The sequence below is a fragment of the Tinamus guttatus genome, unplaced genomic scaffold (assembly GCF_059628265.1).
Source record: "Tinamus guttatus ecotype Peru unplaced genomic scaffold, ASM5962826v1 Tinamus_guttatus_pri_ptg000089l, whole genome shotgun sequence".
Lineage (NCBI taxonomy): Eukaryota > Metazoa > Chordata > Aves > Tinamiformes > Tinamidae > Tinamus > Tinamus guttatus.
Window position 1 is genome coordinate 775,798 of NW_028288623.1, and position 27,355 is coordinate 803,152.

At 43.0% G+C, this 27,355-nt stretch overlaps 1 protein-coding gene across 1 annotated transcript in view; it reads right to left on the minus strand.

The window, feature by feature from the left end:
* Positions 1–6,913: 6,913 nt before the first annotated feature.
* The window catches only part of DPF3 (double PHD fingers 3), a 151,242-nt gene continuing 130,800 nt past the window's right edge, over positions 6,914–27,355 (minus strand). The window contains exons 11-13 of the mRNA XM_088520439.1: positions 10,175–10,287; positions 8,909–8,990; positions 6,914–7,897 (exon numbers count right to left, since the gene is read on the minus strand). Coding sequence (XP_088376565.1) covers positions 7,827–7,897; positions 8,909–8,990; positions 10,175–10,287 — 266 coding nt within the window. The 3' untranslated portion in view covers positions 6,914–7,826. The remainder of the gene's footprint in view (positions 7,898–8,908; positions 8,991–10,174; positions 10,288–27,355) is intronic.

Sequence of the window (27,355 nt, forward strand, 5' to 3'; positions counted from 1 at the left end):
CACAAAGAGGAACTTTCTCCAAACCAATTCATTCAAGACATGGAGAAATGAGCATGAAACAGACTTGGCATTCTTTAGAACTCACTCAAAATATGGAAAAGAATAAAAACTGCATTTCTCTCCTCTCAACTTCTGAAAAGCAGGGAAAACCAGAACATTTCCTGATCTACTGAGGAAGTGAAACCTATAATTTGTTACAGTGAACTGCACCAGACTGGTGAATGGACAGGCAGAAGTCCCAAAGGAAACACCAGTACTGGAAAAATCTGCAATTTTCCAGAAAGAAGTGTTTTATTGTTAAGTTTATGCATGCATGGGGAGGCAAGGTGATCTGGAAATGGCAGATTTCCTATTTCAAAATAATAGTAGCTATGTGTATTTTAAATGCACAAGTGAATACAATAACATTACCTTGCATTTTCATCCACTCTGGCAGAAACACTTTGCACACATTAATAAGCTAGTGGTGCCAAACACCTGGCAGTCCTATCAATATTATGAAATAAAGGGGGACTTGCTCTCTTTCCAGCCCCCAGAAGTGATTGTTCTTAGTTATCTTTTCCACACACTCTCCATTAAGCACATCACACAGTCATGTTGGGTCTTGCCAGACTTGCCAGCAATACAGTTGGAGATGCTCTGTAGTGCAGCTTGCCTCTACATGGTGCTAAAACTTGACCATCAGGATGGCCAAACCAAGATCTCACTCCTTGCCAGGGCAGATGCTTTGCAGGGGAACATGTTCCTCCACGGGCTGAGGAGGCCGCATGGCCGCATCATGCCCTTGGCTCTGCCCCAGCGATGCTGCCGCCCGGCAGGTTGGGTAGCTGCTGCTATGGAGCACTTCCCTTCAGCCCTCCTCCTCTCTCTGTGCCCCTCCAACAAAGCCAAGTTTATCTTCCATAAACCAGGCTGGGTTTGGCATCCACAGAGCTAGAGGTCATTATTAGCAATTATTTCACCACTGAAAACAGATTTGGCTGCCCGCCAGCCCCAGCTCTTGCCCTCTTTGACCAGAGGGGGAAACACAGGGAATAGCAAAAGCTCTCCATTTCCTCTGCAGGGCCTTGGGCCTTTGGCATGCAGCTCCTGACGTGTCACCTACTCCCATCTCCCAGTGCACAGAATAGCACGGGATAACTTGTTCTCCCTCCTCCATTACCACCTGTTTGCAGCACTGTAGTAAGCAGCAGTATTCAACACTTGCACGTAGCTGACAAGGGCTCAAGTGCTTTGCCAGGAAGCCCAAGATTGCCAGCCTCCCTTTTCTCCAGGGCCGAGGCACAGAGACTTTGGATACCTACCCCTGGAGGTGACACAACCCCTGTTGTACATGGAGATGAAACCCGTATTTAATAGCTCAACTTGCATAAAATGAAATTTCCACCATCCAGACAACTCGGATGTGGCTTTCTAAATCAGCAGGCTGGCAGAATGACTAGCTCTGCCACATGGGCTTTCTTCCTCTCAGGTCAGCGGTGGTTAATTGCCTACGTATGGCAATTAACACATGCACATTTTTGCCTATCTCAGCATGGGTTGTTTCAATAGAGACCTCATGTTCTAGGAAGAGCAGGAGAGCAACAAACCCTCCGACCTCTGCCATGGCAGGAACCCCTGTCCTGGTGTCTACACTACTCACACTGGTGATAGCTCTTACATATGGATCACACGTGAGCACATGCACATCCACATGAAAGCACATGCCTCCTGTGCTTGAGTAAATAAAATTAACACATACTTTGTTCATCTTGCCACTTAATATATCATATAAAAGCATGAGCTGTTCAAGGCATAATAATGGTGGAACCAACTAGAGGAGAGCACTTGGACTTTCTTTAATACACCCAGTTTCTCCCTCTCTCCATTGCTTCTGCTGCCTACCTCCACACAACCCCAAGTCTGTCTGCCAGAGGTCTAGAAGGCACATGCACTGCCAGAGCAAGAGAGGGAACAGCAAGAGCTGGACACCAGAAAGATGCATTATTTGCTTTAGTTTAGAAGGATCTCTAGGTTGACTCTTTCCCACTCCGCACAAACTCCCACCCCAAGCTCTGTATTCAATGTCTAAGGTGAGAAACTATTGATGGACACAGTAAACAGAGAGGAGGAGCTCACCGAGCAGCAATACCTGTCCAGTTTGCCTTCTCCTCTCCACAGGACCTATTTTCACAAAAATATAGTCTTGGCTAACTCAAACTTTTAGGGCAGTATTTCATCTGTGCCATCCATCTGTCTCCCCTAATAAAACTGACTAGACAATCCTTCTCGTGATTTCCTTCTCCAGCACTTTTCCACTTTTCTGTCCTTCCAGACTAGTGTCAAACTGTTCCCAATATATAAAAAAGACTGGACAAAGCAACAGATAATATCTGGAAAGCAAGAAGTAGCTCTCACTTCGGCTCTGAAAGACAGTTTTACAGGCTAGCAGCTGTCACTGCCACCTGATCAGATAGACAAACAGACAGACAAATAAGATCAATAAATTATAGTGCTATCACTATAGGCAAATAGTTTTAGCATTCAGGATTGCATTTTTCTGCTTTATTCATCATCTTTTACTTTTAACTGAATGTACTCACATCATCCTAAATTATTCTCTTCCTCCATGGCTGTTAACTTTGAGATAATTTTAGTTATTCTTCATTTCATATAAATACAGCAACATTTTCTATTATTCAAGACCTTCACACACTGGAATTGAATTAACCAGACACCCAGTGTTAGAGTAATCAACATTTGGCACTAAATTGGAAAATTTGCAAAATTTCCCCCCTAAATTAAATATTTCATTTCAATTACAGGCTCTTTAACTTTTTTATTTTAAGATTTAATTAACTTTGAAATTGAGTGTTCAAATGCTTCACTTTAAAAGGATCAAAACAAGCATTTTCAGCTTTTCTAACATTTTCCTTAAATTTGGGGGATGAAATAATTGGTCAGCTACAACATGGATTTGTGAATAACTGTGGTTTCCTCAAAAGCTTTTTTTTTTTTTTTTTAAAAAAAATAAATTTATTACATGCAGTAAAACCATACCCAGCTCTACCTGGAATTTCCTTGCACACAATGCACACAGGCCCTTTGGCAGTGACAAGCTTAATTAATATTCCTTTCCATACTCATCCACTTTTCACCTCCCAGATGACCCCTGTCAAAACATGTACTATAGGTATGAAGAACATACAACAGCCCCATAATACTACATTGGGCAGGAGATTCTTCATTCAAGTCAGAATTTTCCCTTTCAGAGAAAAGTGAGAAATATCAATTTAAAACTTCAGAAAAATGCTTCCTTAAAAGAAAAAAAAAATCCAAGGTATATTTACCAAATTCTGCAAATTCAGCCTAGGTTCTCAAAGTCTAATTTATGGAGGCAGAATGGGGGCCATATCAAATCGTTTAGAAATAGTAGCTCTTCAGAGCTAAAGGGAAAGTGTGGTTTGAGACAGCAAAATGGGTACATCTACCTCAGTGGTTCAGTTTGGGGGTACTCCCTTTTGGGGACCATTTCACTACCCTTATGGTTCCCAAGGCTGACCCTGGAAGGTCTACAGCAATTCTTCTCCCTAGTCACTCCTTACACTACACGGCAGAAGACGTACAATACATAGCCCAGAAATACTATGGAGGGAATCCTGGCTTCGTTCAGCATAGTCTGAATTGTTTGTTCTCTGGGGGGAGGAAAAAAAAAAGAGAGAGAAAAACTCTAGAAAAACACCAATATAGTTGCTATAATTGGCACAAGGAGATGACAGATAAGTAAAAGTAAATTTCTATATCTGACTTTTTTAAAGTTATTCAAAACGGGTTAAAAATGAGAAGGATTTTACAAACATGTTTAAGACCGTTTTTTCAGATACAGCCTGTATTGAAATACATCCCCCCAACTGGTTAACATCTGTTTTTATAATAAGCACAGGAAGAACAATTACATCATCTACTCTAACTTCCTCTATAACGTAAGTCTTTTTCAGTCAAACACTCCTGTGCTTGACTAAAATTATGTTTAACAGAAACACATCTTCTACGTGCCCATTCTTGATTTGAAGACTTCAAGAATCCAGAAACTACCATCTCCCTTGGTAGTTTGCTCCAATTTGTGTTAAAATATTGCTTGCCTTGCCTACACAGATGACTTTTGAAAGATGCCAGTGCTTCATCACCTCAAAGGACTGCCAACAGGCTCACATGTGGAGTGTGAATTCCCCCACGGAGGACAGCAGGTAGAGAGGCATGCTTTTCAAGTAGATCAGTTTAAAAAAAAAAAAAAAAAAAAGGAAACTAGGAAAACCTGTTTTCTCCAGAGCACTGAGAAGGCATAATAGACACATTAGGTTCTATCTCAATTCAGATGGCAGGATTAAATGGAAATCTAAGCTGTCCTTGTTTAGCAGCTTTCACTGCCCACTTGAGTTTGTTAGCTTTCAGTAAAAGCTTGCCCCTCTTTTCACTGCCCATCATATGACAAACATACTTTTTTTAATATCTCAATTTCCTTTTATAAAGGCTGACAGGAAAAATACTGTCAAAGCCCTCCATGTCCTATGTCAAGCGTCAAGCAAGAGACAGTTGACGAAAGTGCAAATTACTATGTCCTGCCAAAGAAAGGAAGACGACCATATGAAATCAGAGCTCCCAAATGTGTGCTGCTCACACCAGATCAGAATTTGATGCGATTTCAGAATTTGCCTAATAGCGTATGTTATGCAGGAAGGGCACCCACAAAGGTGCACACAGATAACAGGGAATCGATTCTCAGTTTCTAATCTCTTCTTCCTCACTCCTATGACTGGGCCAGAGCTTTATCATAGTCCAGAAAAACAGGCACAGCCCTGTTGGTTTGGTGGATCAATTAGTATTTCCAAAGTGCATCTAGACACAGTGTAACGTCACCAAGGCGAATGTTCCAGCCTCCTGCCTAAGGCTCAGTCTGTGAAAACCAGAGGTTGCAGTTGAAGGAAGTTCCCAGCGTGAGAGAACTTGGACCTTATCTACTGCTAAAAGTGACCTGAAGCTGCCCAGCTACACAGCACAAGGCTGAGGAGAGCGAAATGCACCTGGATCATCACAAATAAGTGTCCTATTAAACTTGTACAGCAAAATGCTGTTTGCCGTTGAAGATCCAGCAATCTCTTCTTCCGTCACACCTCATTAGCAGCGAAACTTCAGCAATGCCATTAAGGAGTATTGCCTAACATGAAAGATATTGTTCACTGCAGAACGGTTGTGGGAGGAGAAAAATAGAAAGCAATATGGATCAAAATCACAAAATCAGGAAGCAGGTGTTCACACAGAATAGAGCTCATTTAGCAATGTCTTAGTCACAGGCAGAGAGAGCACTGACTTAATACACCCGCCAGCGCCACCGAAACCCCGCAAGGAGCTACCGGAGACTTGCAGGTGATTAGTCCCCGCTTTCTCCCTCGTACACAGGCTGAGACCACATGCACTTTCATCATTATTTATCATGAGAACTCCTATTGCTCTCCCAAAGGCACCACAAGTACCAGCAGGTTTGAAGGTGTCGACTACTTATTTCTACGACAGAGCTCGCTCAGCCCAGGCATCCTGATCGCTGAGCACAGCCCCAGCACCACCTCGCCACTGCTGCTCCTGCCATCGGCTCTTCCACAACGTCTTCCTGCAATACGTTCACTTCTCGGTTCCTATCTCCTTTTGACAAAATACCCCCTTTTCAGACACACAGCTCCCAGCAGCAGACCACAGGCTCCTGCTTCACCCTCTCACTGTCCCAAACTGAGATTTCTTGGTACGTTTGGCCAGACTGGGAGGTGTCACACAAAAATAAATTCCATAGGTATCCAGTGCAGCTGGGCTATGGGAGATTTGGTCCAATACAGCAAGCATAAATAATTTCTAGGCTTTCATAAAGACTTTTTCCACCAGGTTGGAATACTTGAACTACAGTCTAAGAATAGCTTGTGAGGGAAGGTGAATTGACACAGCTGCCTTTGGGTACAGGCTGAACCAAATGCAAAAGGTGAGGAAATTAGCCAAATAATGAGGAAAAGTGGACTAGGTCAGTATGGGTTCATTGCAACTAAGTGTAATTAGTAGGAGGAGGAGGAAAAATTACCTCACTTTCATAGTGCCCTTTCAAGTGTTAAGGGACATGTAGTTTTGCAAAAAATGTTTCAGTTAATATAAATATTCCAAATATAAGCTCCCATGTCCTAATATACTCATCAAGCAACCTGAACCACATGCTGCTTGAGACAACTATAAATTTATATTATAAGCCCATTTAATGTATGCATAAATAGTAATATTCATCACACCCCCAAAATGATAATTTTGAATTTTAAGATTAAAGATATACTCAGTATGATTTTTTTTTAAATGTCTTAGCGATACCTGAAGTTATTTGAAAGGGTCTCAGTGGTGAAAATATTTTATCACTTGATGCTTTTGCCTAATATGTCTCCATTTCACATGACCTGAAGAGTGGAATAAGATTCATCAAGTCTCCATCTTGGTTGTGAGCCACTAGCAAAATACCCTTTAGCTTGCTTGTGCTATGCACTAGAAATTTGTTCAAACACAGCACAGATGCTTTTATTTAAATTTAAAAATAACTACTAAGGAAATCTTTCTTTTCATATTAGGTACAGTAATTTGCTCCCTTTTCTAGGGCCGGGAAAGATTTTTAAGCAAATTTTCATATGTTTCCCAACAAAATGAAACAAATTGTGGCAGACAAAACTACCAGGGATAAAAGTACTTGCAAATTCAACTAGACCTTGATAACTACTTTGAATATGCAATATTTAGAAAAAGGTAAGGCTTAGGACATACTGGAAGTCCTGATTAGACAATATCTGAAATGAAAATTTCAATTTTCCATTGCAGAAATCTGAATAAAAATAATAAAAAAGTGTTTTGACCCTAAATCAATGTGGTTGTTTTCGCTTATTTTACATTGTTCATAAAACTCACACTTTTACTGTCTACAATCACTTAAAATGTTTGCTGCTGTTGTTGTTGTTCAGTTTTGAGCTAAACAGCAAATCATTTATTTACGTCCACAGCCATTTGCAACAACTTTTTTCTAACAAAAATAAAATAGTGGGTCCGAACTGAACTGCAGCGGGACAGGCAGCTGGATATCCTGAAATACCAAACACTGTAGAACTTCTTAAGCACCTGCATGTGCACAGCATGGCTACTACTCTTCCTGCAGAGACACTAAAACCAAATCTCTAAAAACCTGCAAAAGCAAGAACTTTGATACAGGGGTGAAAGTGCCACCATTTTTTTTGATCCATATTTTTCTCAGTGACTGTGTGTTATTCATGACCTGGGAAGTATCAAACTGGGACAGTTCGCAAAGCCCCTGTATGAAGACAAAGTAGTTGCAGCAAAGAGGTTTCCAGTCAAGCCTGGGAAGAGCAACAACTGCTCCCGCTTCCAGCCAAACCACTCACCAAATAATTGCTTGGGAGTTACATTACTATTTCTTCTTCAAAAAGAAGACTAGACAGAAAGCACAAGGCCACACAGAATTGACTTCTCCACGTTGATATAAACCCTCCTGTTTCGTAACACATGTGGTAAGCAGTGACCATGCAGAGCAGTGAGGAGATCTCATCTGAGCATCAGGAAAGTACACGGTCCTTTTAGCAGAGCCCAGGAGATGCTCCACAAGTGACACCTACTCTCTGACAGTGAACATCATAGATACCTCTTCATCTATTTGAGTGTCCATTTGCCCCGATGTGGCTTGTGTCTGTGTGTTCCAGATGGGAATTTTGTGCTGGTACAACAACACCGGGAGCAAAGTGCTTCTCGATTGCTGCAGCTCCTCAGGCCTGGAAGCCGAAGGCAGACGCTCTCTCTCGGAGCAGCTCCCGGCACAAGTGGCAACTCCAGCTTCCTGCAAATGAAGGAATCCTTCTTTTATATAAAATTCTGAGTATATTTGGTGGTGATGTGCTCTAGGAGGATATCAAGAATTACTGACACTCTTGTTGCTCAGCTTCCCCCATCCTGTGTTCACAAGCTCTCTTCACAAGTCACAACACAGCTGGGATGCACATCTCCAATATGTGCTTTGTATTTTGACACTTTTAATACATCATCGCCCAGTTAAGCAGAAGTCTCAGCCAATCATTAGCTCTACTTCAAATTTTTCTCCTCCTAATTTAGCTTCTGCTTTATCAAAGTTAAAAATCATTTAGCTCCTGAATGCATGATTGATTTGCAATTATTCTCATCTCACCCTCCATGTAAACTGCAGTCATTCCCACTCAGGTGTTTCCTTCTCCATTTCTACACCACTTGCTGCAGATTTCAGTCAGAGAACCAATAAGTTTAAAGGCATCAGCTCCTCTGCTTCAAAACCAAGGGGCAAACAGCAGTCAGGAAGAGTATTTTCAAAGTGAAACCTCTGCAGGGAATATAACTGTGCTATGTTTGGTGCAAAGACTATACCAAACATAGCACAGACTTCCCAGGAACAGGCAAGCCAGAGAACAATGAACATTATTACTCTTAACCCAGCATCCTGACAACAGTCATTGTTAGCATCAGCAGTGACTGCCCAGGACTTGGATCTGACTCTTGGGAAGTCAGAAGCCACTGTTCACAGGAGCTCAATTTAGTTGCTTAAACTGAGGTGTCAGACACCATCTGGGACATGGTAAGGTACCGAGACCTTCAGAAGAGCCACGATGTTGAAGAGGAGGCAGAGACCAGACAAGATTGCACAAGACATCTAGGATAGCAGTAGACATCTCGCTGTGCATTTTCTTCCCTTCCATTGCTACCTGCCTGTGCTTTGCTGCTGCTTCATTAATCCTGCTTGGCCCATGCCATCTTCCTGAATTTCCTCCCTCCCCACAAGAGCTTTTATTGCCATTTCAAAGCATAATTTAACATTCATTACCTTCAGGGGGCTCAAAGACTGGTGGATTCAAGCAGTACATGTGATAGCCACGGTCACAGTCGTCACAGAAGAGCAGCTGGTCCTGATGCAAGGTCATGGCAGAGAGAGCGGGGAAAGGAGGGGAGAGAGAGGGGAAGAGAGAAAATGATGCAGATCAGTCTATTGTCAACGAGAAAACACAACATGGTGTCCAGTGGTGCCATTTTTGGACACAGAGCTGCAACAAAGAGGCTACTGGGATCAGAAAAGGCCACAGATCCCACCTGTGCCTCATGAATCAGCCACTGCACTTCTGGTGGCCAGTGAGCCCTCCTTATCACAGAGGGCTCTTGATGCAGGAGCAAAAGCTGCCAGGCAGGGGATATGCTGAACCAAGAGAGCAGACCTGACATCCCCATTTTGCCAGGCTCCAACATCTGGGGCCCTCTCGTTTCGAGAAACTTTATCATCAAAAGCCTGGATGCAGCCAACTCTCCAAATCTCAGACAAGTAGGGAATTCTCTGTGAAATGCATGGAAATGCCTGGTCCTCACCATGTGGTCTGTAGCTCTTTCACACACTCAAGGGGAAAAATTGCTCTGAACACATCCCCTGCTCCTAAGAGAGACATTCCCTACTTTCAGTTATACTCATTTAATGATAAAGCAAAAATAAAAGAAAACTGGCTTCACATTTGTTATGCTATACAGAATGCAGATGAACCAACCATCTCTGAACTTATTCAGTCACTGACTATCAAACATCCTTATCAACAGATTTACCTGAAAAGAGCACAAAGAGCCCTCTGTTCAGCTGCAGGCTCCGAATAACAGCTTGGAAATCACTCAAATAGGTGATCAGGTGACGAGAGAGAGGCTTAGTCCTCCCAATCCAAGTGTTGTCATGATTCCCAAGTTTTATAATAGTGAATTAAGCAAAATCAGGGACAGAAGCAGCACACTGTCATCTGCGGGCTAATCACCCATTCTAATCTACTCACGTTTACAAAATTGAAAATATTACCCTTCTGCTGCTTCCTGCAACAGGAGTTTATGGCCTCCAACTAGTTTCTATTGAGCAAATGTCCAGATCACTATTATCTTAAGCCACCCTATATGATACCTGTGGTAACTTCAGCAAACACCGGCAGTCGACCGGGTCAGCAAGGAGGAGCAGAGCTCAGAAGTGGCCTTTGCTAGCAGCACCCACACCACAGCCCGTGCCATTGCCCAGGCTTCTCAAGGGCAGGCACGACGGTAGCTTGCACAAAAAGGTAAACAAACTCACATCGTTCTCAGAGGTCCCACAAAGGCTGCAGGATTTGCACTCAATGCACTGCCACTGATAGGTTTTGACAGCCTCGGTCATGTTTGCGGTGAACTGCAGGCACGTGGGGTGTCCTGAGGAAGATTGGAAACAACTGTCATCGTTAAGGCTCATTTAGCTATCGGTCATTAACTGGTATTAAGTTTGGGAACAGAACGCACATGGACATGGACTGATCACAACATGGGCTGCAACTAACAGATACCAAAGAGGAAAGCAGGCATTAACCTTTTCGCTGCCGGGCACAAGAGAAAAACCAGAGTCATCCCCACCCATTCACCCATTAGCAAAGCAGTTTTATTCAGAGCTCTTAAAAATAGGTTTTTTTGTTTGTTTGTTTATTTGTGGGTTTTTTTTGTTTTTTGGGGGTGTGGTTTGAGGGGGTTTTTTTTTGAAAGAAAATGAGAGAAAGGCTGAAATCGGACACTAACCCAATTTCACAGAGAGCCCATCCATTTTTATAGAAATTGGACTACAGTTTCTATTGGCATTGATTCAACCTAACTGAAAGACCTGGGTGAAGTGAGGTGATTCTCCACTTCAGAGCTTCCCTTCCTTGTATGCAAGTGGGGGAGCAATTCTGTAAACTTTCCTAAATGGAAGCAGTAGCATACAGAGAACAGGCGAGACAGGATAGTAAAAGGAATATTCCCACCCTCCCTCTTTTTTTTTTTTTTTCTTTTTTTTTCTTTTTTTTCTTTTTTAAGAGCTCTGCTACTAAAGTTGGTTGGCACAGAAGAAACCAAATTGCACAGCTAACCTTCCAGGATCAAAACAAGAAATTGAAAGGAAAAGAAAAACCAAGCCAACTCTCATAATGAACTAAATGAAAGGAATAAAGAAGGGGAAGCTAGCAGAACAGTCACATCTAGTCGGGAAGGACAAACTGCCGGAGTCACAACTCCCGCCCCTACATGCGTGTCGACTCCAGCTTTGCAAAACAGCGGTATCACAGTGGCAGGGTCAGCAATGGGCTTTCTGGAGGGGAAAATACAAACAAACAAACAGACCAAAGGTAGGATCAGTGTTCCTTCTGCAAAACAAAACAAGAAAAATACACCGCTGAAATACAGTACCGTACTCCAAAGCCACCCCTATCAGGCTGAGGCAGTCTCTAGGCACCTGCAGCAGCTCCTGCTTTCCATCTTGGAAAGCCCTGTGTTTAGCACTGCTCTCTGACACCCAGCAGCACTCACAGCATGCAGAGTCTAAGAGGGGACAGGGGATATCCAGGTGCTCACCTATGCGCACAGAAAAGCTCAAATACAAGCACACACATCCCACGCTACTGAACTCTCACTCTAGAACTTACACCATCAAATGCTCAGGATTTTCCACCTCTAACAGACTTGTTCTTAGACAAGGGAAAAAATAAAATAAAAAACACAACCTTTTCTACTTGCCCTGGTATAAGTGCCTTTTTAGGAAGGCTGGAGCAGGGAATAGAATGCCTGGCTATGACCTGGCAGATGACCTTCTACAGTAGAGCTGTGCTCTCTTCATCCCCACACCTGCCTGCAGTGTTTTGCAGTGCTGCACTACCCCACTGCCACCCTACAATATATAGAAGCTTCTTCATTTTCTAGCTAGTGCTACAAATGGTTGCTGACAAAGGCTGAGTAAGGCAGGAACACTATAAGGAATATCTTTCCTTTACCACCACATCATGGTGGCCATGCACCAGAGAGTGCAATAGTGACTTGGTTTCTCTAGTTACATTTGCACAAGAGTGATATGAAAACCAAGCCCATCCAACAAAGGAATGTGTGTGTACATAAGTTATTAGGGGAATTAAATAGAAAGTAAAGGAGATATTTAAGGAAGGAGGGATCAATGTCACTGTTGATATCAATCTCATAAACCTTTGAATAAAGGAGTGTTTTGACATTATTGATGAGCTCAGATTGACTAAGATGATCACTAGATTTTGGAGCTCTTGAAATGTCAAATCTGAGTTTTACTGAGATTTCCATGGGACCAAACACAAGATAAAGTTCTGGGGACCATTAAATCTCAACTATCCGAGAGAATTTGTGAAGGCAACCTTTTCTTGCTGAGGGCCTCATATCTTTTCTGATACTACTAAACTAGCAAAACCCTGAAATGATTCTCCAGGGCTGATTTACAGCAAACACAAAACCTCATTCCAAACACCAATAAATAGCAAAAATGTGCCACACTGCACATTAGGGAAGAATTCATCCCAATGGCCACGACTCAGCTTCTAAAAAGGTTGTGCAGTGCTGGAATATATCAAAGAAAACAACTCATACAGGGACGCGAGTTAATCAGATAGTTAAATAGCTGCAGTCACATTTGAAAAGAAGCAGAAAGAATGAAATCAAACTTACACAAATAAATCAAGGCTAAATGCATACCCCATACCCACATGCTCGTTTGCTTGTGCACACACACACAGCTCCCTGCAGATATGTTTCCTAGAGAATCTCTCCTTCTTGAAAGACAGTAAATGCAGGAGTTTGTTCACTGCTCTATCCCTTAGCACTTCATTCCCCTTCTCTTCCAGCTGTCCCTCTCGACTGTCCAGTTCCTCACTCCCCTCAAAAACACCTTTGCACCCTCTGTTTTCTGCACTGTATCTCATACTGACGCTATCCTATCCTTGAAGTGAACCATCCCATCTTTTAGAGCCCCTTTTCAAGAACTACACCCACCACAAAAATAAGAGAAACAGGCCGATGTTGGTTGAGGATCTCTTGGAAAATAACAGTAGTGAAGGGCCACTGTAACTTCTTCTAAGCAAAAAAAGCAAGAAACTTTTGCAGAAAATATCAATGTATTCACTCAACCAGGCACTCTCTCTCTCTCCAAATCTTGCAACTATGAAGGAGGCCAACAAATGCCCACAGCCACAGCTGCATAGCCACAGAGTACACTGCTAGCCCGGGGCTTGTTACGTGTCTAAAGGAAAAGAAGTGCCTCATGGATATGTCTTTCTTTAGCCTGCAAGTCAGACCCTCCTTCACATTAAACAACCTCCCTTGTGGTATCCTGACCCCAATCTAACGCAGTTGGAAAGACTATTTTTACTCACGCCAGCAGCACGATGAGGCACCATAGCATAGTGCAAGCATGTCAGTAGACACTGAAAATATTAAAAACCTTTTTCCTGTCCTCCCCACTCTCTTCCATCACAAACATGCTGCTTTCCTGCTACTTGGGTTCAAAATCCAATCCTTCATGACCTGTGAGAAAATTCACTGGACTAAAACTTGCCAGAGCTGCATTATTGAACACCATCCTTGCTTCAGATCAAAGCTTTTCTTGGTATTGCCTTTGTGGCAGAATATCCCACAGAGAAAGCCCTACAGCTGCAAGTAACAAGCCACTATTGGCAGATTCAAAATCATTAAAACATCAAAAAAGTAGTTCACCTTACAAAATTCTTGCTCTACACAAAAAGCAGTGCAGAATGCAGTTCAGGTTGCGAATTCTGCTGTGACATATGAGCCCAAGTGGTGTTTTGTTTTTGTTTTTTAAATCTTGCTTACTTTAATCAGTTATATGCTCAAGAGCAGGAAATCATCTCAATTCCCTAATCCTGTGATAAACTGCATTTCCTACAGCAAAGGGAGCAGTAAAGGGTCTGCAGCTGGAACTCAGCTAATTACCCAGGTGGTGCCTCAGCCCTAGCAAACTCCACATCACACTCACATGTCTGTGTCAGCACTGTAGGCCTAGCAGGAGTAAGAAGAAGCACTTATTTATGGTGTCACTGGAGTTACTAGCCAGAACTCTAAAATACACCCCAGGAACAGCTCTGCTGAAGGAGAAGGTGATACGTTAACATTGACAGTTTCTAATCTACCATAACTACTCTCTACCTAAACTTCTGCTATGCCACAATAAATATAGGCAATGCGAGCAGTAAAACTTAGGCTGAAAAGCTTTCCTACAGCTCATCCCTTTGTCTTAAAACAACATTTTAAAATATATATCAACCCTGACCATCGTCAAGTGCCTAGTCTGGACCTAAACCCTGCGACTGAAACCGTATTTTACAGTAACACTTATGTTTCACATGTCACTGGCTTTAATTGCAAAGTCTGTTTGCTGGGCACCTGATCTGAGGAGTGGAGGGGGGAGTCATTTCAGTGACCAGTGCAATTTCAGTGCAACTGCAGGCTGTCGGTAGGGAAATTTTTAACATAAATAGGCTGGAGGGGAGAAAAAAAAAAAAAGGCTAAAATCTCTTCTGCTTACACTGGCTGTGTAGCACTAAAGAGGGAAAATGCCATTAAAGGGCAGGAGCAATCTGCTGCACCCAGGCGTTCTGGGTGCAGGGAGGGCCTTGGAACGGCTCATTAGAGCTTCTTCAATAATGGATTCTGCATTGCAAGATTAATTGCAGCCATGTGCTCTGTCACACCCGCCGCAGACTATTTAAGTTAACAATCCAATCAATAACCTTTTTCAAACAAAAGAGAGATTATATTGAGGAAAAAAATAAGCAAGGACTCTTTTTTCCAAACAAACTTAAAAATATTTATTCAGACTAAAGGAAATATTCACCCAGGTTCTCCAGGCGCATGTATCTGGTGCTCAACATCTCTGTTAGATGACAGTGTTGTATTTTTCAGTTCTTTTCTTCAATGTATAGTGATTTTTTAAAAATCAATAGCATAATGAAACCCCACAGGGCTCCTGACTGTCTCATGTCAGAATTTATTCCATAACTACTCAGGTCTTTAAACAACTACAAATACGTATTACAGATATAATGGCCAATGTCATAGGAAACCCAACCAAAAATAGAAGCTTTACAAGCAAAGAAAATGCACAGTCAGACTTTCCTTTTTCTAAGACAAGCATTTCTAAGATAAGCATTTCTCTTACTGAGGTCATCATTAGACAAAATTATTACCATTATTTGTAATAAAAAAAAAAAAAGGAAAAAATAAGGCATTATTTTATGGCTACGATGTAAATATTCTCCCTCATTTGGCCATCTAAAAATGCATTTCACCATGCTCTCTGTAGTATAGCCAGTCCAACATATTCAAAACCTATGAGCCAAGTTTTCACATGACTACGCTTTAAAAAAATATATTTAGGTCACTTCTTATTGTCTTTTAACAATGAAGCCAACAAGGACAACTTCTTCTAGAAGTCCAGGACTCCAGGAGCTGGAACACCAAGGAAAAGGCCTAACTAACTGACTGAGAAAGAAACCTCACTCATAGGCAGCATTGGGTTCCACTGGTGTTTCATTACTATTGGAAAGAATATGAGAAGAGCACATAGGACCAACGTGACTTCCTGCTTCCCGCTGGAAAGGAGAAAGCCTGGCTATTTTTCCCAATGTCCAATAGTACTGGGTTCCGATGCAGCTTTCTCTGCTAAAGACATGAGTCCAAAAGGACTTGGGGGCCTTCGTTAACAGATTGGTCAGACTGATTGGTCAGAGACCAACTTTCTTCCAACCTAATATGCCACAATATGCTAGTAATTGTGGAAGAATTAACTGCTTTAATAATTAATGGAGCTCTGAAGCCATTCAACTGTAGCAGAGCTTATAGTTCCCATTATTTTGTTTCCTGGCCCTATATTCTTTCTGGCCAGTGTGGACAGAGCTTAAAACAAGCACACACAAAAGTGCCAGGGCACTGTGTGGCACTGGCATTAGGGAGCTGCAGCCAGCTGCACTCAAGGGATGGCAGTTTGCTTCCAAGTACTGCCAGTTCCAGTGCAGAAAGACACATAAATTACAGACGATTGCTCGGATATTCAACCTGAGAACCTCCTTTAACAGCTCACCCAAGAGACAAATAAAACCCCTTGTGCAAAACATGTTGGTTCAGCCCTGATAACTGTTAGGCAGGTAAAATTGGAGTCAGCAGGAACCAAAAGCAGGATAGACCTGTGTTTGAATAGCAACTGCACTGAATATCTTGCGGAAGTAATAGAATGGTTGCTCTTTTGAAGGTGGTACTTTGAGATAGCTCTGCTATGCTGACCCTGTTGTTGCTGAAGACATCTGGCTTCCAAAGGGCCCAGGCGGGGGGCAGACCCTACTGCAGTGCCCCTCACTTGCTGGAGCATTTCTTTGCCATAGGAAAGGCAGTCCAGCAGCCAGTCTCCTCAACTGGTTCTCCAGCTTTGATCACACAGCACTACATAATTTCCTCTAAAATGCTTTTAAGCTTGGAGAAACATTAACTGGAACAAAGGACCTTGACTGCAAAGAGTGAACTGAGAGCAATATTTGGCTCAAAGGATGTATGTGTGCATAAACAACAGCAAGGACCTGTGCAAATACAGGCACGTGCAGAGAGAGATGAGATGTGGGCAGAACAGACTAGTTCCAGTTCTGCTGGCGCAGAGCAGCGTGGAGCATCTGGGTGGGATGCTGGGGTGACCTCCAGAGCACACAGAGGAGTCACGTGCAAGTTATTGAGGTTGTTCTGATGGTTTGTTAGTCATTTCAGTCCTTCACCCTGCACCATCCTGACTGCAACACGTGCAAGGGGATCACCCTTTCTAAGCCTCTCAATTTGTGGGGCCATGAGACCAAGGGGTAGGCCATCCCTATCACTGCAGCAAAACCAGACAAGAGGTTTTGACATTACATGGGGAAAGGAGGAATTACTGTTTAGACTGATTAAAGAATCAAGCTCTAACATCTCAGGGCATGGGTCGCCCCCAGCCTGGGTAACTCCAGGCTGCCCTAGTCTGCAGCTGGAGCTGCTCAGAGAGTCCTGGTGACAGGTCTGGAGGAGAGGAGGACCATGCGAGCTGGCGCTTTGGGTGCAGGTCCACAGGATGGAGAATGTGCCCTCCTGGTGTGCTGGCTGCTCTTTGTAAATCCCCCTGGCCAAGCAAGCCTGCCAAAGCCTCTCCAAACCATCTGGAAGGGCTGAAACCTGGACCTCCACTTCAGTCCAGAGATTTGGACGGTGACAAATCACTGGGGGGTAGGTCTGGGGGGCAGAGCTCAAGCAAGAGGCACAGCACATCAGCCTTGCTTCTCAGTCTTCACCACCTCTGTAAAAGGTATAAAAAGGGAGATAGGCAATGGGACAGGCACAACTACACCCCAACTCAACCCTTGATGATTTACTAGTGCTGAGACCCAGAACCACTCACATGCAGATGGACCCAATATTCTACTGCTTTACACCCTGCTTTGATTCAAAAAGCTGACGAATTGCAACGCCTCCAGTGACACAGTGCGGGGGAGCCAACCTGAGAAACCCTATGTGATTCCCTGCAGAGACATGATAACGCACAAGCAGCAACAGCAAGCCAGGCTCTGTGCTCTTTGCAACTGCAGGGGTCAGAAATGGAGCCCCAAGCTTAAAGCCAGTGGAAATGCCAATATGCCCCATCGGAAAACACACACCCAACTCTCTCCTCTCCCACACTGGCCCCTCTCAGAGGCTGCTGGCTGCTGGACAAAATGGCTGTTTCTTGCCCAGGAAAAATAATGTGGAAGCACTCAAATAACCTCATACTGAAGCATCAGCTTGTTAATGCACTGGTAAGTCGCGCCAGTGCTGTACAATTCCTGGGGGTGAATTAGGTCGGAGTGACCTCCACAAAACCCGCGCGGCTGCATCTCCGCGCGCGCCGCATGCTGGGTAACGCGCTGCTAATTGCCAAGAGGCACTTGGGCTGCTTACCAATACCAACGGGAAGGAAACCCGCCTCCGGGCACCACGCAGATCCCATATGCCAGCCACCGAGCTTCTAATAACGAGAACAAACCCATTTAGAAAGCGCTAGCTGCCCAGGAAAGACGGACAAGGAATGCTAATGCCGTGCAGCAGGTACACCTAACAGCAGTACCCCTGGTACCCCAGCCACATATCCCTTGCCATACAGGGAAGGCTTTACATTTGTAGGGGGAAAGTTGATGGAGACAAAAAAGTGAGAATAGGAGGAGAAGGGCATATCTGGGCAACATGAATCACCGCCACCTGCAAGCCAACATGCCCTATCCCTGGGAGATATTTTTGTTCCCCTTCAGCAGATTGCTGTGGAGAAAAGCTCCCGCACGGCTCCAGCCTCGTCGCTATGCGCTGCAGATCCCCAGCCAGGCCCGCTCACACACCACAGAGCTTTCAATCAACTGGCAGGCTCACTAAACCCTTTCAAAATGAGCAACCAACCAAAAATACTTGGTCATAAACACTAAAAATAGGAATGGAGGATTGGGCTTTGTTTTGCTTTTTAACTTGGTGAATTCAGCTCTTCCCAGTGTATTAAATCCACTTCCCTGGCAGCACAGTTAGGACATCACTTCCACCCCTCCAGCCCCCAGCAGAGCCAAAATTTCTACTTATAATCAGAATACTGGGGTGGTATTTAAATGCTAGAGAAACAACAGTCTGAATAGCCTTCTGCTAGAGCACTACGCGAAAACTTCCATCAAAACCCCCATAAAAAGAAGTATATGTGCTGCTCTCCTCTCCTTCCTTCAACGTGAAGATGAGCTCTGCCACCGATTCGAACCAGCAGCCCCAGGAACTGCCCAAATGTCTGGCCTTTTTTTGACATTCCTGGTGTTAAGCTTGTGTGTTAATGCAAACAGACAGCAGCACAACTGCAGGGTCTCCCCGTGCTGCCAGGCACACCAGGGCTACCAAGGTCACACGTGCACAGACTCGCTCTCCCGACACGCACCGGACCCCACTGCTGCCATGACCAGCGAGAGGGTGAGGCAGGATCAGACACACATAGACCTACATTTCCCTGGCAATCAGAAACAAGTCACACATGTGCCAAAAGGAGCCCTGAAGTTTCAGGCACAGAAGCTGTTCCTGGCCCACAGGGTCATCTGCAGCCCTGAGCTGTTACTCTGCACCAAGCAGGTTTGCTCCTACTTGGTGGCCGAACATTGCCTTTAAAAGGCTTTTCCCTCAGCCATTTTATGAGGAGATCCTTGTTGTGCTGCAAGTAGAGCAGAACCTCAGAGTACCATTTCTGCATAAAAAGTGTCTCACCAGATCCGTCCCCTGCCAAAGCCACAAAACACAAAGCCGGGGCAGCACGAGCTTTCCACGCTGACCCGACAGAGTGCGTCTAAGCCAGGCTGCTGGGAGCCGTGGCAGGACATGAAGGTCCCCTGGGGCGCCAGAGCCTGGCCTCTCCACTCACATTACCCAGGAGAGAGCGACGGAGGCGATGCCTTGTGACATGGGCCTCTCCACACCAAAACCAGGCCTGCACGCCCGGGCAGGCCCGGAGCACCCGCACGGCCCCACGGTGTCACCACCGCCCTCCGCAAGCACGAGGACTTTGAGTAGCTCTTCAGAGAGGACTTCACCCATGCCCCAGGAAGCCAGATGAAAGCGGGGCAGGCTGGTTTACATGGGTGAAGGAGAGGAGGGGAGGAGCGGAGGAGGAAGAGACAGCATTACCAACATCCAGATAAAGAAGATGTCTCTCTAGAGAGCATTACGAACAACTCTGATTTCACTCGCTGTAGAGCAATGGTTCCAAAAGTTTCAAATCAAATGGCAAACTCCAGAGAAAACATTTAAATGTCATCATTTTAATAATAACCTTATTAACTATGCAGAAAACACTGTGGCATTGCATACACAGTGACCTCTCTGCTGCTACCTAAGGAGACTATGCACGGTGCGGGTAAATAAATTCAGCATATGATGGCTAAATCGTACATAACCGATGGGAATGCTCTGTAAATGCGAGAGGTCTGGCTTTCCCACACAAGCACGCTGAACTGCTCCTAAGTCAGGCTATTGCTAAAACAGCAGTGTAGCTGCATCCTCAGACATGACTCAAACTGCCTCACTCGATGAAACGCACATGAAAACAATTTTGAAGGAGTTGATTCAGCCACTCATAGATTCAGAGAAACTCTAGGAGCTACTAAGCAGGTAGGATCACTAAAACACACTCTCCATTGTTTGTAATGCAGTATTAGAAGATGAAAAAATCCCCTTATCTGCTGATTTTCTCCTTTTCCATTAGTTAAAACCTCTGGTCAGCAATTTTTAGGTGCCAATGAAGCTTTCATCATTATGGCAGCTAGTTCTCACCTTCCCATTAAAACCCTAGTAATGTCAATATTTAGGGGGAAGCAGCAGCTAACTGCATCCTGCAGAGCATCAGCATGTGCTCAGCAGGGGTAAGCAAAATGTTTTAGCTTGCTTTCTAAAAGATGCAATTTCAGGATCAACTAAATAGTCAATCGGTCAATCAAATATTTGAATTTGAATTTGGTTCCAGCCAAAAGGAAGTGGAAGGGAAGAAAGCATTAAGAAATGGCAGAGGCAAAAACAGATTTTTGAGAAAGGTCAAGATATTTTGTTCTAGATTTTTTTACAAACAAAAAGTTTGACTTTTCATTTTGAAACAGCACTTTGCTTCAAAAGTGAGCTTGATCTAGTTGTTCTTTAAGAAAGCAAAATATAACCATAAATTAGATGTTTCATTCAAGTCAGAGTAGATTTGTAAGGGGAGAGAAAGGGTAGTAGTCATTTCATTGAAGAAAAGCAGAATACATTTCATTGGGAATCGAACCAAGATTATTTCTGCCCAATATAAGTTTTCTTCTTTTGAACAATTTTGTTTGAATAGCTGTAACAAGATGATACCAAACCAGTAGGATTTTTTTTTTTTTTTTGCTTCTTAGTGGAAAAGCACCATGTTAAAATCCATTATTCATTTTCTCAGAGCTCACAAGACCAGCCCTACCAGATTAACAAAGTCAAAAGGCAGGCAACTCTTTAACCTGTAACAAGTGAATACTATTCCTTTAATCTACACAACCAATATCTTATAGCAGCTAAATATTAGATTACAAAAGAATTTAGTCAGTTCCACTGCAGCAGACTCAAATATCCTTCCTTAAACAGTCTGCTAGCCATGTTCTTTTCCAGCACCAGAAAAATAACTGAAAAGAAGCTATATGAAAGCAGTATATTATTTTATTTAATGCCAAAATTGACCTTCCATGGTACTATTGGGATCTGAAAGTCTTATGATCCTGCTTTTACTCAACTGCTACACTAGCTTAACCAGACAGTTAATGGGCTGCCCTGTCAAAGCAAAGAGGTTTAGAAATGCCCACCTACAGACAGAGCTGATGAGGTCCTGGGTACCCCCAAATCCTCTTAGCCTTAACAGCCTTTGAGAGTATTCAGTCCCTTCACTCGCATTTCCTATTAGGCAACATCCTGCCACCCAAGGGATCTTTGGCAGTTTTTGATGACAGTTACCTAACAGGGCCTAATTACTATTCATATAAGCAATCAGAGAGGCACCTAATGGGTTTGCCCATCCTTAGGAAATTCTTCTCTGGGAAGAATTCTTCTCTACAATCTCATCCTTAATGGAAGGAAGAAAGGGCCTGGAGAGCTCATTAATGAACAGGCTGACCTGACCTTGGAAAGGAAACTAGGCTCACCTCTCCCTAGCCCACAGGAGATCTGCTTCCCCACGTGAAGGACTGACTGCGTAGCTGTGGACGAGCCAGCTGAAGGGTAGAAAAGCAGTCTGAATCTAGAGAGCGCATGTGGATAGTTAGCAACTGTCCAAAGCCTCTGAGACACAAACACAGTCCTCTGTGTGGAAAGGCCGAAAGGAACTGGAGCCTGCTCTTCAAGAAGCCCAAGACCAGATATCCCTGGAGATGCTAACAGCTACTGGAGAAGACTGCTGAGCCAAGACCCAGCATCTTGGCTCACAGAATCTGCTGCCCCCTAAGATGACCTACTGAGCCTCAGGAGAGGGCTTGAGTGTTATTTGACAGTATTAGCCACTCCCAAGAAAGGACTGATGTGAAGCAACTATGATTTATGAGAAGATATGGACCCAAAATCTCGCTAGGTAAACTCCACCCTAAAAAGTGCTCCATGAACTCAGAGACCACAGCTTACTGGCTATCTGACAGCAAAGTAAAAGAACCCCTACAGGGACAGCTTTCAACTGATTGTCATCCAGCGATTTCCTCTCACCTTGGGCAAGTAGCCTCAGTACTGGCCATTGAAATCCCTGTAGCAAGTCGTTAATGGCTATGGCTGATGAAAAAAATACAAATTAGCAAGCTAAGTATTCAGCAGTGCTTGAGCACACTCCAGAATTATTTAAAACTCCTGTTCCAAAAGAGATTTCTGTATCTAAAAGAGTTGGCCACCTTCTTTCTCCTCCTACAGCCCATAGTGAAGCCACGTTGCTACTGACTCCCAAAGAGAAGGGACTTCGGTCCAAGTGAAAAGTGACTCTTAAAGACTCACAAACTACCATATGAACCATAAAGGTAAAGTAGAGAGGTTGTTATGAAAGATGAACAGCATGAGAAACAAAGCTCTTTGTTGATAACACCACTCAACATGGGGCACTGATGGGGTCTATGTCTGCTCCTTCTCAGGACATCCATCAACCCTGAGCCCAAAGCAGAATTACATCCTCCAAGCTTTCCAGCAGAGCAACCTCATGCAGGCAGGTAGCAGCAGGTCAGAGAACTTCAACCCACCACTGAACTTGTGATATTCAAAGCACATGGTCTTTACCATAGCAACATCATCTGTAGGTTTTTCAGAACTATTCTAGCTACCTTAGACAACATTAAACAGAAAACATTTTCAATCATAACCTGGATGACATTATACAAAATACAACACTGCATTCTAGAATAATCTGCACTTTTTAAAAGTAAATGGTGTAGTTCTGCCATCATGGAGAATTACAGAATGAAAGGATGAAAGGTCATCAAATAACATTTTTGATAGGTTTCTACACACACAGCAAGGGCATTTGTTGAAACAGCAACAAATGCAATATATGAAAAATACACCAGTGAGCTAAAAGCATGCCACAGGTGGATGGCTCTCATCTCATGTCATTAAAACCAAATATAGAACTAAACTGTTGGAAATGTCCAGCTCTGGTTAAGCAAAGAAAATACAATTTACAGTATTTTCCAAGGGAAAACAGAGATCTTAAACACGACAAGACACAGTTCAGACAAGCATAGTCCCAAGCCCAGCCAAACTAAGGGAACTAGTCAGTGCTTCAAGGGCCCCCTATGTATGTTGAGGTAGTTGAGGTCCTACTGACCCATCTTCAGCAGTAGAGATGGAACAGGGTGGAGGGAAGACTATGCCACTGTTAACAAGCATTAAAAGTTTGGGTGTAGAGGAAAAGAGTTAAGGTTTTTTTTAATAATCTATTGTCTTGCTGGCTCAGATTACAACTAGGGCTCATAGCACCACCATGCAAATTTCATCTTTTTTTTTTTTTCTTTTATTACCAAGCAAAGGTTTGGAATAAATCTTAAATCAGAGAAGTACACTAGTTCAGGCCAAGGCAGAGAAGCCAGTACTGGTTTTAGTTCACTCATAGGCCTCGAGATTCCAGCTCTCAGCTTTGTCATCCTTCAAATTAATCTTCACTCGGGAAACATTGGCTGTGGGGACACCAATTAGACACAGGAGTGCTGACAGACAATTTTATTCTTCTCCTGTCACTCCTGCCGCTCACCAGCAAAAACACTTCTCCAGAACAGGAAAATAAGATATGTTCCTAGCCAGGATGACATAGGAAATCTGCTGTGGCACTTAGGTAACAGTTGTATTTTTTTCTGTTGAGATTTTTTTTTCAGAATTAAAATATTCATGTAGAACATTTATATTTCCAGGTCCAGAGCTAAAAAAAAAAAAAAAAAAACAGAAATAAACACTCCACAAAAATGTTCAAAGTAAGACTTATGCGGAATTGTCCCCTTGAGTTTGACAGCCTATAACAACAGCTGCGCTGTGGTGGGATTGATCTCATTCATCTCACCAGGGTGTTGACAGACATACATAAAAGCCAATTTCAACACACACTCTCACTCCTGGTTACCTTAGTAGAAATGTCTAGCTCTGCTCTGCATATCCATCACACTGAGGACAATGAAAATGACAACTGAGTTGGAACGGGAGGAGAGACAATGGCCTACTGAACAAGAAAGGTGCACTGATGCTGTGAGCATCCCTTCCTTTCCTCAACTTTCCTTTCTTTGACTTGTCAGCATTTGGCTCTGCCCTCCATCCAATTTCTATGTTGGTTTCCCTGTCCTATGCAGCATGGAAGAATGTCCAAGAAAAGCTAGGTGAAGATAAGCTAGAGTAGCAATGGCCAGAGGGGCTGATCACACAACCTCCCTTCTCACTCTGCTTTGGGGAAGGAAAAGATTACTTGACGCCTGAAGTCCCTTTGGAAAACTAGTTTTGTAAGCCAGCAACATTTCAGGAAAACCTGAGAGCAAATCCCAGAAAAGAAATTGAAGTTACTAGGTAAAGGCTTAAAGCTATCCATCCTATCACGCAGTGAACACTCTAAAGAGAGCATCTTAGCTACCTTCTCTGTTTTGCTCAGAAATAACATCAGCACCTTCCTCCACGTTCTCAGTTGTCTCTGGCCCTCAGTGTCCAAAATATGCAAAAGAAGGAAAGTCTGTTCTCAGCTGCCAAATGGCTGAGGAGAAATGAGTAAACACTCCATAAGCAACTCTATCAGAGCTCCAAGGGAGTTCTCAGGAGCCACGGTGACTGGGAAGAGCAAAGGTAGCTGAAACTATCTTTTTTTTTGTTTTCACCTTCTTCCAATGAATCTGCCAAAAACTTTGCATGCTAAAGAAAAGGTCTTTAGGTAAGCAGTCCAGTTTTCATGTCATATTCACCCCAAGTGAATTAAGAAACAAAACACTAGTGGAAATTAAAATTATGTGGGTGGAAATCTTTATAGAAAAAGGCTAAGAAAAACTAGCTCTCTGAAAAAAAGCTGAAAAAAAATACTTTCTATTCCACAGAAGTATTAAAAATTGGGCAGATATGATCTCATTCTGTACAATTCTAAGGGGTTTAGAGTAATTTCAATATTGCCCTGCTAAATTGATTTCTGATTTGATCTGTGGCACTTCCTCCTTTTGCACTATTATTTGTCATTTAAGACAGGAAAAGGGTAGGGGCCTATACACACCTCAGAAGATCACTTGAAAACTAAATCCCAGCTACTATTTTTGTAAGCAGCTGCCAGTTCAGAAGAGCCATCCATGGCCTCTATTGGTTTCAGAGAATGTGATGGGAAGGCAGAAGAAACTCAGCAGAGCTTTGTAAAAACGACAGAGATGTTTTAGGGAAAAGGAAACACGGGATTTCCTGAAAAGACCACAGATCCCAGGCAATATGAAACAGTATTTCCCCTTTCTCTCTCCAACCCATACAGCCATGCTACTACTAATCAAATGTGTGAAAATGAAAGGCAGGTTTCACATCTACATTATGAAATGCAACAAAGTAAGCCAAGGTTTTGAAACTGGCAGCCAGTTACTCCAGTGACTGGCACATTGTTTAAAAAAGTGATAGATAGGGTCAGGATACCAATATCACTAAAATCTGTGTAAAGAGCCATCTCAAGTAGGTTAGACTCAGCCTTGGAGTCTAAACTACCTTAACACGACTCAATCAGTCTCATAGAGCTCATAGGGAAGGTTCTTAAAATATAAATACATTTAAGATCGGCTACTAGCACTATGTGATGGGAAATAATCAGTCTTATTTATATGAATCCTACACAAAAGCAGTATTTAATTTCCTGCCTACCTTCATTATAGCAATAACAGGACCTGTTACTGTAGTCCAACAAATGGAGAAAAGAAAGAAAAAGAGAAAAAGGAAGAGAATTTTTGGTTAACTTCAAGTTTCATTCACAAATACCAATACAAAACAAAATACAGGGACAAAAGTCATGGAAAAGGAAATCAAAATCAATAGAGGAGGAAGTTTTATTTTAAGCTTCAAAGAGAGGATTATAAACAATGGAGAGCTTAGAAAAGTCTATGTACAAGAAGTGTGTTATTCAACAATGTCTTTTAAAAAGAAGATCATTTGCACTAAAAAAGACCTTGTAGAATATGTTTGATAAAGTAGTATTTACAGAGGAGTATACAGTAGGGGCATTGGAAGCAGAACTTTTATTTAACAGGAATATTACACATATTTAATACACACCCTACAGTTTGCAAAGCTTCATTACAGTTGTGTGTCTTGTTATAACCTGAGGAAATAAAATTTTCTTTCTATTTTTTTCACAAGAGGCAGTTCACGAACTGCAAGTTTAGCAATGAACAAAAATGAAAAAATTGAAACCATACTCCTAAAGAGACTGATTACGACATAAATGCTGCTATTTAATTTAGCGAGAGCAGGACTGAGGTCTACCAGAGATTTTCATGCAGTTTTTGGCCTTATGTGCTACTCTGAGAGGGATTAGGAGATGGGGAAGGGAGAACAGGACAAGATCCTCTACTCCTGACATATGGAAGCGTCTCAGAGAGGACAGCTCTAGCTTTAGACATACAAGAAACATAAGGCGGGATCAGCCTCTCTGGCAGTTTCCCCTATGCAGGACACTAATTTTTTTCTTTTTTTTTTCTTTTTTTAGACACAGCTTCTTTCACTCAGAAAACCAACATATGCTACATGATCAAAGACACTTTTTCTTTCTATACACTGGCCTACACCAACAGGTAGACCTGGCCCCTCTCAGAAGCAAGTACAATACCCTTCTCCTAGAACACAAGGCTACCCTACATCTCACCAAACTGCTTCACACAACAGCGAAGGGCCCCACACTATCTACCGTGAACAGATCTGGCAACCAACAAAGTCCTCCAATGCTTATACGAAACAGAACATTTTGCTGAGAAGATGGCTCCCAACTGGGAATTAAGGTTGGGAACGTCTTTCTCTGTCACCCCACAGGACAATTTAGGATGGCAGCTATGGAAACTTGCTCTCTTCTCCTCACAGGTCACTCCTGTTGCTCACAGCTGAGATGAAGGCGCATCTAGATACTTTTCAAAGTCCACTGCTTCTTCAGAGAGGGCCTAAGTACACACAGTTTATACACATGGAATCATCCTTGACTCCAACAGGATGCCCCATGCCCAGAGCACTCAAACACTGAGAGACTTTCTTTACAACTAACTCAGAATCAGCTGTGGAACTACCAAAACTAAATAATAGCAGAATTAAAAGGGTTGTTTTTCCTTTTTCAAGACTCTCTTCCAGCAGAAGTATTTCTCAGAGTCACTAAAATGAAAACCTGTTTTACAGAAGAGACACAATCCTACCAGGAGAAGACAGTCTTTTGAACTAGACACAA